Source organism: Tenrec ecaudatus, chromosome 15 (assembly GCF_050624435.1).
Source record: "Tenrec ecaudatus isolate mTenEca1 chromosome 15, mTenEca1.hap1, whole genome shotgun sequence".
Classification (NCBI taxonomy): domain Eukaryota; kingdom Metazoa; phylum Chordata; class Mammalia; order Afrosoricida; family Tenrecidae; genus Tenrec; species Tenrec ecaudatus.
In genome coordinates this window covers 40,465,583-40,479,755 of record NC_134544.1, presented here as the reverse complement: position 1 = coordinate 40,479,755, position 14,173 = coordinate 40,465,583, and the positions used below count along the sequence as shown (strand labels likewise).

General features: G+C 43.7%; 1 protein-coding gene across 1 annotated transcript in view; it reads left to right on the top strand.

Moving 5' to 3' along the window:
* Positions 1–14,173, top strand: part of GALNT1 (polypeptide N-acetylgalactosaminyltransferase 1) — a 110,854-nt gene that overhangs the window by 56,957 nt on the left and 39,724 nt on the right. Inside the window, exon 2 of the mRNA XM_075533155.1 lies at positions 13,728–13,975. Within this exon, the coding sequence (XP_075389270.1) occupies positions 13,837–13,975 (139 nt within the window). The 5' untranslated portion in view covers positions 13,728–13,836. The remainder of the gene's footprint in view (positions 1–13,727; positions 13,976–14,173) is intronic.

The window sequence follows — 14,173 nt, the reverse complement described above, 5'->3', positions numbered from 1 at the left end:
AGAAACGAGAGCAAAACCGAGCCACAAAGCCCCTGAGGAGCCCCAAAATAGACTTCGGGCAAGGAGGGGAAGTTCTGGAAGTCCCCAGGACCAGTGGGGAGACAGTCATAAAGGTCAGCAGGCAGACCTGGAAATATCCATGGGTTTTTTTTTGGGGGGGGGGCAGGGTGGGGGTGTTACTAGTTATTATATTCATATAATTTCTTTTTTTCCTCATTTCAATATTTGGTTTTCTTTTTGTATGGTTTACATTGTTGGTTTGCCTACCTATATAAGATAGGCATGTGAAGCAAGCCTGAGGAGAAAGCAATGGGACCGAAGGTTCTGGAGGGACTTAGGGGGAAGGGAGCCGTAAGCAAACACTGCCATAGACAGGGGAATAAATAGGGAATTAAAATAAACAACAAGGAGGAAGTAGAGGTCCTGGGGCTGTTGGAACAACAACAATCTAGCTAAGAGGAATTACTATGAGGCAGAAGAAGGGCGAACATGATAGTGGGAAAGGAGGAAGGTAAAAGGAAACAGAGGAATGATCTAGGAAGCAAAGCTACGGACAGAGGTATAAACATAGGTGTGTTTACATGGAAATATATTCATAAAAATAAAGGTGTTGACCTATGTACATATATTTATATGGTAACACATTCAAGAAGTGGATGGACTTTGGGCCTCTGCTCAAGCCCTCCTTCAAGGCAAGAACATTTTGTTCTAACAACTTGGCATCCTGTGATGTTCACCTGCCCGACATGATTGCTGAAGACAAAATGGGTGCACAAGCAAATGTGAAGAAAGCGGATGGTGCCCGGCTATCAAAAGATACATTGTCTGAGGTCTTAAAGGCTTGAAGTAAAACAAGTAGCCATCTACCAGAGAAACAAACCCACATGGAAGAAGTATACCAGCCTGTGTGATCTTGCGGTACTGATGGGAACAGGTAGCAGACATCAGAAGACCCAAAACAAACAAAAAAGCCATATTGTTGAGAATGAGGTGGGGGTTGGAGCAGAGACCCCAAACTCAAGGGTCTCAAGGAAGGGATGAGTCAAACAGGGTGAAGTATATTACCAATGAAACACACAATATTCCTCTGGTTCTTTGAGGCTTCCTCAACCCCCACTAACATCACCCCAATCCTGCCTTTCACTGCGGGCTAGGCTGGAGCATGTTTACAGGTACAGATAAGAGCTCAGGACACATGGAATCCAGGTCATATAACCAGGAATGGGAGTAACATACAAGGAGAGGAAGGTGAAGGTGGGAGAAGAAGGGGGAAGAAACCACAGGGGAAAGGAGATTGCGGTCAGTATAAGATAATGAAAATAATAATACTTTATCGAGGGGTCATGAGGATGGGAGGAGGGTAGGGAGGGTAAAAAGAGGAGCTGATAACAAGGGCTCAAATAGAATGAAAATGTTTACAAAATAATGATGGCAACATATGTACAAACATACTTGATATAGTTGATGTATAGATTGTTATAAGAGCTATAAATAAAATGATCTTTAAGTAAAAAATAATTCTGTGCCTGAGATAGGTATAGTAAGAGTACTTCAAAAGTTCAAGGAAAAATAGAATTAGAAGATAATGGATTCCTCCCCCCCCCCCCAAAATTCTTTGAAGACTTCTCATACCATATACCAAATTCTAATTCGTAGTTATTCATGTATATTGAAGTTCTGCTTCTGTGGAGTCTCCTCCGTAATGTAGACCCTCTGCTGGCTCATAATTTTCACTTTGTCCTTTGTAGGTTACATTCCTGTTGAAATCAATAATTGTAGGTTGCAGAATGATGTATTGAGATGTTTTTGAACTAACTGAATTAGCGGAATATTCGGTTAAGCAGTGAGAGATTTATTGCCTCACCAACCAGAAGTCTGAATGTAGGTGGTGGCAGAGTTGGTCTGTTCCGTGGCCCTGGGATATCTCAGGGTTCTGTGCACTTTCCAGTTTTCCTTCCACCCGGGGTATGCGTATGTGCAAAATTCAAAGGCAATATGGTCTTTCTTGAAGTGTCTCTGTGAGGGAGCAAGATTTTTCCTGACTGTTTTCCCAACAGACTTCTCAGATCCCAACGCCCACGATCGGGTCCCTTGTACTGGCCAGAGAAATAGGACGGCTGTGGTTGGACTAATCAAGAAAAGCCCTCGCAGGGGCTTAGTGGACAACTGATCATTTGATTCAGTCAGGGCTGTAACTCAGTGGAAAAGCTGGGGATGGTCAGGGGTAAGCAAGAAACAAGTTCTGTGGTAACGTGTGGATAATGTGTGTCTTTGGCTTTCCCGTCAGGAGAGTTAATAATATCCACATGGATTCCTTAAAGGAGGAAAGTCAATGTTACATCGTATTTCAGCTAAGCTTGGTATTGAATATCAGTCAGACTTTTTTGTTGACTCACTCATGAATGCAATAAACGTTAACTGATTACCTGTTGTGTACCAGGCACTGTGCCAGCACTGTAGAAGTACCTCAGTAAGATTCAATCCACAGGAGCCAGCTGGTTGGAGTCCAGTAGAATGGAGTGATTGAGGTGAATGGAAGCAGATAGACTTATTCTGTAATGAACTGATAGGAGGAAATTTATTTTTCAACAGGAGATGTGGGACATGTTACGTTGGGAGTAAATGACTTCAGGGTTGCTTTTATTTCTCCTTAAATTGAGGAGTGATCTTCCAGCTAATGGGTTTAGAATCTTAGGTTGATCAGACTCTGTGCTTCCAGATACACATTAAAATGCCATTTAGTAATGTGATCAATATAACTATTAAGTATAACCCGGGTTACAGGCAATTAGTACAAATGCACCAATTACATCCCATGACGGTCACTTTGAAAACGAAATGAGAGCCAGGTTCAGACACAGAAAGATGTCACCTGCCTGAGCTTGTCCGTGGTTCTGTCACCTGGTGTGGAACGCCCTCACCGAGCCAGTGTTAAAGACAGGGCCGGGATGTCACCTGCCTGAGCTTGTCCGTGGTTCCGTCACCTGGTGTGGAACGCCCTCACAGAGCCAGTGTTAAAGACACAGGGCCGGGGTCTGTCTGGCTTCTCGTTGCCGTGCTCCAGATAGCCACTTACACTTGCATGGCCGCAGCACACACGGAAAGCGGCTCTGATGGTCTCATTGAGACAGCACACCATTTGGTTCACCTGTCTATATTGATGGCGTGCGTACAGTGGCCTGTGAGTGCCTTGTCACCTCATGCAATTTAGTGCAGACAGACTAAGAGAATAGTATAGTCTTAGAAAACAAAACAAATCAGGTTTATACTGGTAAGGTGCCCCTGCTGCGGTTGTGGACTGTTAAGTGTCAGAACCGAAGCTTTAAACCAAATCTGAACTCATGCACTTGGCCAAATAGACGCTCATCTCTGTTTCCGTATGCTGTGTGTCCAGGGTCCCAGAGGACTCAGGACCCAGCATATAGCTGTCATGGTGGCTGGTTTTATAGCTAAGGGACACGGCGCAAAAATTAGCAAAGGGAGTATTTGCATGGGGTGCAGTTAGGAGGAATTCAAGTTCTCCCCACGTAGATGTGCTTCCTTCCTCCAGCAGTACCTGTGACAGCATATGTGAAATGTCTGCTGACAGTATACATTCTGTGCCATGCGCCAGCCAGCATTCCCAGCTCCCAGAAGGAAAGCAGGCGCTCAGCATTAGCCAGTCGGGGCCCCAGTGGTGTAGTGGTTCTGTGTTGGGCAGTGAAACCACCAGCCGCTCTGTGGGAGGAAGACTGGACTCTCTACGCCCGTAAACAGTGACAGTCTCCGAAACCCACTGGGGGTGGCTGTGAGTCAGCATTGACTTGATGGCAGGGAGTTTTGACAGCGCACGCCATGTTGTTTGGCTAGAAGACGGTGAGGTGGAGGGAGCCACACCTGGCTCCGAGGGAAGGTTTTGTTATCCTACCCAGACGCTAGCCAAGGGCCAACCTTGTAAGCAGCCCTTTCTAAGGGGAGCAGTCTCAGGTCTGCTTCATTGACTCCTTTGGCACACCGCCTTTCCAATATGAGGAGCTTGTGATTATGATCATTTGGCTTCTGACACATGGCAAAGAAGTCAGTCTTGTGGGAAACTGGATTCTTTAGTGAAACCTTGGGCACCCTGCACCCCTCGACGTGCTGTTGCCCTCATGACTCAGCTTTTTCACAGTCAGGGCGCATACAGCACAGAAGTGGCAGGAGGAGACACATAACATAGGCTCAGGCTAGCGAAGTCAGGGCCAGGCTTCAAAGGCCTCACGCTGCAAGCGGCGTGTGAACATGTCTTCCTGTCTATTTTTGAGTCCGTCACGCAGACACATGCAAAGGTATGTGTCAGGGAAGCCCACCTGAGTGTTGCACAGGCCAGGGTTCTTAGGGTAAGCCAGATACTGAGGGTCATTTGCCTACCAGCATGATAACCGGCATTTGGAACCCACAACTGATAACAGCTGCACGCCTAATGGTAGGTGTTCCTGTACACCGTGCGGAGAGCCTGGGACCGCCTTCCCACGCCTTCAAACATGCCCAGTCCCCAGTGACTGAACATAACACAGGTTTACTTCTCTGCCTGTGGCGGAAGGGTCACTGCCTTGACTCCCAGGCATCCCCAGAGATGAGCACGCCCCACCTGACACACGCCTGTGTGTTTACCCCATTCCTACGTGAAATAACGCTGCATTTACCGAATTAATGCACGTTGTATGCTGGGTTTATTCTTTATTATATTCGAAACCTAGGGAAGGGTCGTGGATGATAGAAATGGTTGGTAAATGTCACTTCTTAGAGGGGAAGATTTGTAGTTTATTTTAGGAGCTTACTTCTGAATTGGCAGGTGTTAGAGTCCCCATTTTGTCCACACCGTTCGTATTGTTTACTTGCGTGTGTTTCAGTCAAGAGTAGGACATAAATAGGAATTTAAAAGTTAACTTACTACAAAAGTAACCCTGGCTTTATAAGGGCTTTCTTTCCTTGTGAGGTGCTTTTGAACACAGTGGGATGCCCCCCTCCCCCCATGTTTAATTTGCAGATTCACAGGATCCTCACTTTTTTTCAGAAAGAAAATAACTGGTAGTTTGTAAACAATGCCTAATTCCAGGATTTGAGACCCATCTTTACTACTTCAGTTATTGCTGTTTGGCACCTAGCTTACACCCAAACCTAACCACGGCCATCAAGTCAATCCTGACTCTCTGGGACCCTTTGAGAGCAGCAAACCTATCTCACGTGATGCAGAGTAGAAAGATGAGGAAAGCCACTTGCTTAATTGACAACCGGGAAATTTTGGATGAGTGAAATTAAACAGGTGACCTTCTTGCCGACTCCCTCAGGCTGCTGAGCAAGTGTCAAACTTCCCACACTTCAGCAAGACTGCACTAGGCTGTGAGCATGGCAGGAACGGTTCTTTAGGAGAAAACCTGTGCACAGTGGGAAGTGCTCTGTGGGAGCCCCTGAAAAGGCTTGGGGACAAACAAAGCTGTAGGAACAACAACAACATCCCTACTTTCAATGAAGCTTTGTTGCAGAGAAGTTTAGTGGCTCAGACTGTCTTCAAGATAAAAGCCTCTTTAGAAACTTCCCTATCAGGCCCTCTTCTTCCTGCCAGGTTTCCTGAGTTGATGTTTCTCTTCTGGAATGTGAATGGTGTTTCTCAGCCTAGCGGTTCACAGTGCCATTAGGTGATAAAAGCGTGTCCAGGGTGTGGTGAGTGCCTGCCTTCATGCTTGATCCTTCCCTAGGACACGGCATGGTGTTCAGAACATAGCAGCACAGGACTGGATACTCCAGAAAGCCTGGAGTGAGTTGCGATTTTAAAATACTGAAACAATGGTGTGTGCGTCTGTCTGTCTGTCTGTCTCTGTGTGTGTGTGTGTGTGTGTGTGTGTAAGCTAGGTAGAACACATTTATTTTAATAATGATGTCATTATGAAAAGCATTTTTGGAACTTTTAGGCACCTCTTGAGTTTAACTACTCCTCTTACCAACTCCTCAGTTACGGTTAACGGATTTTTTTTTTTTGCTATGCACTTTTTTCACTCTTTCCTTTTTAAATTGTACAACGGTCTCTATTTATCTTGTCAGAGCATATGCCATATTGACACTCAGAAATAGTGGTCCGGGAAAGCCTGGGGCTGTTCAGCCAAAGACAGAGAGCTGGCTGATTCTAGAAATTCTAAGTTTATTTCTGCAAGTGCCTGACAGCAGGAAACACAGTGGGGTTTGTAGCCTGCAAACTGCTGTAAAACGTCCAGTGAGAGCCAAGCAAGTTGTCTACCTTATGCTACTTGACAGCAGCTGGGGTGGGGGTTATTTTGTTTTGTTTTTAACCATGATCACTGTATTAGCAGCTTTACAATGATCACAGGGTATAATTGATAAGTCGATTAAGAAGGCAGGTTGTACAATGACCATTAGACTATTATCTATACCTGCCATTATCTATCTCCCTGCGCCATTAGACCCACCATCCCCTGAAACTGGATGCAACCACATTTATCCAAATTGGGGTGATGCTTCCATGCCTGGCTTTACCAGACCATCACCCCGAGGCCTCTGAATGGGAATGCTTTGAATCTGGCTACTTATCTTAATGGCCAGGCTAGCCTCCTTCCTGAGTTCAGACCTCCCTACTTACTAAGCTTAAAAGGAATTTTTCTGCTAGAGAGAGGGCTGTAACATTTTGGATTTTCAACAAACTAAATACAAAATTATGTTCTATTCTCGTATTTGATCAACAACGGGCTAACCCGTTCACTCCCGCTATCAATTTTGCATATATACTGTCCCATAACCTCCCACTTGGCCATAGTTTAATAAGTAAATATCATATAATTCTCACCTTTGAATCTTTCATTCCATCAGGCTGATTGTCTGGAGCTTATTCTTTAGTGGATTCCTCAGAACAAGCTTCTAAGAACTATGTTCTTTGAGTTCCTGACAATTCAACTATATCCTTTACATTTTTTATTAAATCATTCTATGGGAGGCTTTACAGCTCTTAATCACAATCCATACATCCATCAATTGGGTCAAGCACATTTGTACTTATGTTGACATCATTATTCTCAAAATATTTGCTTTCTACTTGAGCCCTTGGTGTCAGCTCCTCATTTTCCCCCTCTCTCCCTGCTCCCCCTCCCTCATGAACCCTTGATAATTTATAAATTATTATTGTTTTGTCCTTTGTATTTTAAACGGATAAAGGCTGAATATAAAATTACTGGCTCCCATTTGCTTTTCTTGAAGTCTTAAATATGTTAGTTTGGTTTTGTTTCCAGCATAAAACCGTTCCAATCCAGTCTGCTAACAGTATGATTCTGTTTCCCTGGTGAGTAAGCTGGTAAGTTTTATTTTTTTTCTGTGAGTTGAGCGTTCGTACAGGACTCTATCTGTTGTTGATTGTTGTGAGTGCATGTTCTCAGGTGTGGCTTGTTTCCTCTTAGAGTGTGGTTTTTAATTCTCCGACCCCGGACATGTTCCTGGGCTGCAGGGTTTAGTTTCCTGTTCCCTGGCTTTGAGTTTGTTCTTTGAGAATGCCTGTCACACATAGATGGCCTTTCCTTTTCTTTCTTTCTTTTTAAAAATCATTTTATTAGGGGCTCATACAACTCTTATCATAACCATACATACATCAATTGTGTAAAGCACATTTGTATATTCATTGCCCTCATCATTCTCAAAACATTTGCTCTCCTCCTAAGCCCCTGGTATCAGCTCCCCTCCATCGTGAACCCTTGATAATGTATAAATTTTTATCTTGCCATATCTTTCCCTGTCCGACGTCTCCCTTCACCCACTTTTCTGTTGTCCGCTCCACCCTCACCCTCCCCCCCCTTCCCCCCCCCCCCCCCCGACCAGGGAGGAGATCACATGTAGATCCTTGTAATCAGTTCCCCCTTTCCAACCCACCCTCCCTCCACCCTCCCAGTATCGCCACTCACACCACTGGTCCTGAATGGATCATCCGCCCTGGATTCCCTGCGTTTCCAGTTCCTGTCTGCAACAGTGTACATCCTTTGGTCTAGCCAGATTTGTATGGTAGAATTGGGATCATGATAGTAGGGCAGGGGATGGGGGGGGCATTTAGCAACTAGAGGAAAGTTGTATGTTTCATCGTTGCTATATCGCACCCTGACTGGCGCATCTCCTCCCCGAGACCCTTTTGTAAGGGGATGTCCAGTGGCCTACAAATGCACTACCCCTCTCATTCACTATGATAAGATTTTTTGTTCTGATGATGCCTGATAACTGATCCCTTCAACACTTCGAGATCACACAGGTTGGTGTGCTTCTTCCATGTGGGCTTTGTTGCTTCTGAGCTAGATGGCCACTTGTTTACCTTCAAGCCTTTAAGACCCCAGATGTTATATCTTTTGCTAGCCAGGCACCATCAGCTTTCTTCACATTTGCTTATGCTGCACCCGCTTTGTCTTCAATGATTGTGTCCGGAAGGTGAACATCATGGAATGTCAGTTTAATAGAAGAAAACATTTTTGCATTGAGGGAGTACTTGAGTGGAGGCCCAATGTCCTCTGCTACGTTAGTACTAAACCTATAAATATATGCACATAGATCTATTTCCCCATCCTCATATATAAATATATTTGCATATGTACATGCCTGTATTTAGACCTTTATAAATACCCTTTGCCTCTTAGCTCTTTCCTCTATTTCCTTTGACTTTCCTCTTGTCCCACTATCTTACTCAGTCTTCATTTGGGTTTCAGCAATTCTTCTTGGTTACATTAACCTTGATCACGCCCTACCAGGCCTCCTACACCCTCCTCTCCACCAATTTGAATCACTTGTCGTTCCCTTGTCCCTGGGTTTGTTAACACCATTACCTTTACCCCCACCTCTTCCTCTCCCATGTCCCCCTGGAACTGTCGGTCCCATTGTTTTCTCCTCCAGATTGTTTATACAGCCTATTTTATTTAGACAGACCTGCGGAGATAATAACATGCACAAAAATAAGACAGAGCAAAACCAAGCAATAATATACAACAAAACAACAACAACCCAATGACAAAAAAACACAACACAAGAAAGAAAAGCTTGTAGTTAGTTCAAGGATTGTTTGTTGGCCTTTAGGAGTGTTTTACAGTCCAGTCTGTTGGGGCACCATGCCCTGGCCCCAAAGTCCACCTTCAGCATTCCCTGGGGACCTCGCCGCTCTGTTCCCTTGCTGTTCTGTTGCACCCCCTTAGTGTTTTGCCTCGGTGTGCAATTCCCACACTGTGTCTCTGGTGTTGTCCCCTGTAGGGCTATGGGTCAGTGAGAGGCATCATGGCTCATAGTGGGGCTGGCCATGTGGTACTCTCTGTGGACTGGCCGCTCTAATTGGGAACATCATACTCATGGCCTGGTGGGCCAGGATGTGCTCCACTCTCTCCTCCTCCCCCTTCATCTGCTCCCAAGTGCTCCGATCAGATATGTCCCTCTCCCTGAGCTGCAGATTCAATGTCGTCCTTTGAAATACATTCTTCTGGGGGAAGAGGCAAGTGTAGTAGTTGGGATGGTGGCCAGCCCCTCAGACCTCTCCAGATTGCCTTTTCTTTGCATTTTACTTTTCGTAATCTCAAAGTCTTTTAGATCATTTATGAATTTCTTGTCAATTAACATTTTTTTTATTTCTTTACACCTTCTATTTCTCTTAAGACATTAATTTCTTTGTTTATTCCTTTTAATTTAGTCTCCATTTCTGAAGTGATATTTTCTTTCTTTTTTCCCCTCTGGATTCTGTCGCTTCATGTTTTTCCCAATTTTGATGTTTGTTTTCCTCTCCTCTCTTGCATCATTTCCTTACTGTGTTCAAAGCAATTTTGGTTTGAGATTATACTCTTGGTCTGTTTTAGGGTCACATCTTTGGGGGACCTTTCCTTGTGTACTGGAGGGTTGTTGTGCTTCTGAGACTGATTTTTCTACAGTAACTGTGAGGTTTCACCACACTTAATCTGTGCTCATTGTTTATGTGGTTTTTTACCTTTCTGGGACTCTGTAAAGGGAAGCTAGTTTGGGGTCGTTTTGTTAATATCCTGCCTCATATCCTGCCTCCAGCTTGCTCTTCTGTTGCTTTTGCGTCATGTTCATGTTTACAATGTGGCGATGTGCTCTCTGAGATTTGTTCCTTCCCATTTCCTCGCCAGCTTTTCTGTGGACCCTGGCTTTCCTTTGCTTCAGTTCATGTCTGCATTTGAATTTCATCCGCAGTTACATCTTTTCATCATTGGGCCTGGGATAGCTAGGACTTCCTTATAGGAAGAAGACCTGAGCCCTTTTATTGTTGCCATTGGTCTCCAGAGCTCTGCAGAGAGAGGGGAGTCTTTGGTCCGTTGGGAGGCAGTGGGATCGGGTCACACGTGTGCTGCCTCACATCTCTCTCCCTTTCCCTTCATAGATGCTTCTGCCAGCCAAGCAGGTCGTGTGTTGGTGATTTTTTTTGGTACCCACTCGGATGTGGACATTTGTGGGCATACTTTATCTCCTACTTTTCTGATGGAGGTTGTCTGTGGGTTTGGGGTTTTGTTATCTTGCACTGTCTTTATGGGGAAATGTGGGGAAAGCAAGACAGCTCTTGCCACCACAGTTTTTACAGAACCCACCTCTGCATTTTCCTTTTAGATTTGTAAAGCGGGAATTTAAGAAATTACTCTGTTCTATTTATGGTTGCTTCAAATACCTATCAAGAATGAAATGACTTGGGATGCACATAGTAAATTAAAGCTAACTTTGATATAATGTCAAATGAATAATATCAGGTATGAAAATGTGGTATTTTGTGACCTTTAAATGTAGAGAATTCTAGGGAGCTTACTATTTTCTTAGAATAGTTTAATATTCTCTTTCTGATAAAGGGAAAAGAAAATGGATTCCCCACCCCCATTCTTTTTTTAAAACTGTGCAAGACACTGTATAAGACAGAAAACTACCTTTGGTGTACTCCTATTGGAAACTTATATTTTCCTCTTAATTCATTGACAAAATACTTGCGGGGAAAGCTGGTGATAGCTTGTGATGCGACTTTCCATTTTGATAGTTGACACTATTGTTGTTCAGAATTATAAGAGCCTTAATCACTCTTCTGAAATAATTGTCAGTTTTTAATAGATTACTTGTCATAACATGATAATAATTTAAAAACTTAAAAAACATTTCTATATAAAATCTGTTACACAACATGATATAATTTTTCTGTTTCAGTATGCTCAAACTTGGCTTATCCTTGTTGATAAAATTCTTGTTTTGTGTTTCTGACCTTTGGGAATTTAAGCCTCCTGGGTGTAGTTTTATGGAACTTTAAAAATCTCCTTCGTTTCTACAGAAATTAAAATGAAGAGTAGATTGGAGTGTTGTGTACCAATTATATATATATTTATATATAGTACTTACTGATGTGTATGCATGTTTGTCTATTTATAAGAGTTACTAACTCCAATCACAAGAAATAATCCAATAGCCTTCTCTGGGGTCTGCTAGAAAGGTGCAGTTAAAGCTTATCAAAGTGACATTTTAGTCCAAAAAATAATTTGTTATCCACTTATTTAAGTATAAGCCGACCTGAATATCTGCCAAGGCACCTAATTTTACCACAAAAACTGCATTAAAATGTGATGAAAATAGGAACTGGAAACACAGGGAATCCGGGACAGACGAATCCCTTAGGACCAGTGGTGAGAGTGGTGATACTGGGAGGGTGGAGGGAAGTTGGGATAGAAATGGGGAACCGATCACAAGGATCTGCATATAATCCCCCTCCCTGGGGGACTGACAACAGAAAAGTGGGAGACGTCGGACAGTGTAAGACATGACAAAATAGCAATAATTTATAAATTATCAAGAGTTCAAGAGAGGGGACCGGGGAAGCGGGGAAGAAAATGAGGAGCTGATACCAAGGGCTCAAGTAGAAAGAAAATGCTTTGAGAATGATGATGGAAACAAATGTACAAATGTGCTTGACACAATGGATGTATGTATGGACTGTGAGAAGAGTTGTATGAGCCCCCAATAAAATGATTTCTTTTAATGTAATGAAAAACTTGGCTTATACTTGAGTATATACGGCAAGTAATCTTTCAGAAACTAAATGGAAATGTTTCGGGGTTTTGTTTTTCTGTTTAAAATGAAACAGAGAAGGGCTTTATGTGGTACTCATGTTTTTTGAATGTGTATTTTTCCAGCATGCTACTCCTTAGCTTTGTCGTCCTTTTCCTCACTTTTATTCCATGTTCTGTAGAAGATCTCATTATAGAATTTGATTGTAAAGTGATGCTCATTGTTCTTAGCTGCATCGGTCAGCTGCGGCCCACGGTGGCCCCAGGTAAAGCAGAGCGATGGGTCACCCAGTCCTGCTCCGTCCGCACAGTTGTCTGTCTGCTTGAGCTCACGGTTACAGCCTCTGTCAGCCCGTCTCCTGAAGGGCCGCCTTGATTTCACTGTTGTTCTTTACCAGGCATGATGCCTTCTCCAGAAATAGGACAGACCTCAGAGCCTTCCAAGTTGAGTGGCTCATCTCCTACGACTCTGAGTGGGCTTCAGAAAGAGCGTAGAAAAATGGAACTCAATGATAATGGATATTTCCCATAGACTTCTTAAAGCCCTTTGTGTATAAGACAGTATTCTTTCGTTATCCATAAGGTTTCTTTCTATTGGCTAATGTTTAGAAGTGGATCACTGAGCCTGTCGTACTCTGGAAGCGCCGCTGAAACTTGCCCACCCTGGATGACCCCACGGTCATTTAAGCACCTGTAGCATAGGTTCCAGCATCCTAGCAGCACCCAGGCCAGACTGACAGCCGGTCGTGGCATACCCACCTACCAAAGGCAAACCCGTTGCCATGGACTCTGTTCTGACACATAGCAACCCCATGGGGCAGAGTGGGACTGCCACACCTTTCCCTTGTGGACTTGGACAGTTTATATCATCTTAGAAATCTGAGCACCTGACATGTTAGATAGAGACGTATTTAATAGAGTGCATGTAAGTTGTAACTCCCTTACATCCGTAGATGCCAGTGATCTTCCATTTATCAGGTTGTCCACCTGCTTTATCTACCTCCTTATTGCTGTCATGTGGGCTGTGACCAGTGTTTTGGTACTGTTGCTGCGGTTAGCATCTATAGTACCGGTCCTCTTGTGGGCGTGAGTTTCCTCAGGGAGATCCAGATACTGACAAAGGACAGCCAGTAGACGTCTAACATGGACACAGTGAAGTCTATTCCCAAGGGCAGTGTTTATCCACCCCGGCCATGATCAGAAAGAACCTGGTGGTCCAGTGTGTAAGCGCTGGCTGCCAGCCAAATGGTTGGGTTCTGTAAAACCAGTCTTGCAGAGCCCACTGGGCACTTGGGCCTCTGTCCGGTAGGGTTGCTGTGACAATCAATGGGATGGAAATGGTTTGCATTTGGGGTTAGTGAGATGTGATCAGAGTATCTCGCTGTTGGAATTTACATAGTTCTGATTTTAATGAATTGAGCATGTTTTCAGTGATTGATGGCTAGTTGGGCTCTCTTTTTGTGAAGGCCTGTTTATGGCCCTAACCAGTTTTTCCTATTGAGTCATTGTGTATGAATTAGTAGGAGTTATTTGTGTATTCTTGATGCTAACACTTTTTACGTGTTTTACAAAGATTTTTCTAAGTAAGATTCACAAATTTATTCTTCAGAGTGACTTTCATATGCTTATTAATCTGAAAATTAATTTTCTGGGTTTGGAATATTTTTAAGTTTCTGTTTCTTTTTCCCCCCTCTATAGGTTATGAACGTGATTTCTGATGAAACTGGATTGGAATCATTTTCATGATATTTGTACATTTATACATATATATATATATTTTAAAATTTTGCATTTGACTTAAAGTGCCATGAGAAAATTTGCATACTGCAAGGTGGTCCTCGCCACCTCCTTGATTTGGGTGCTCCTGGATATGTTCCTGCTGCTGTACTTCAGTGAGTGCAACAAGTGTGACGAGAAGAAGGCGCGAGGGCTTCCCGCCGGGGACGGTGAGTGCGCTTCAGTACCCCGCCGTGTCCACGACTAGTCCCTGGCTCATTTGTGTGGTACGGCTTTTTGACCTTTCAGCTTCCCGACCTTGGGTTCCCACATATGATGGTCACATTCCTCCCAATTCTCCTGGGGGTTCTCTCAACAAAGAGTTATAAACGACCCTGTACAGAATGACGGCATTCTGTTTTTCTGTG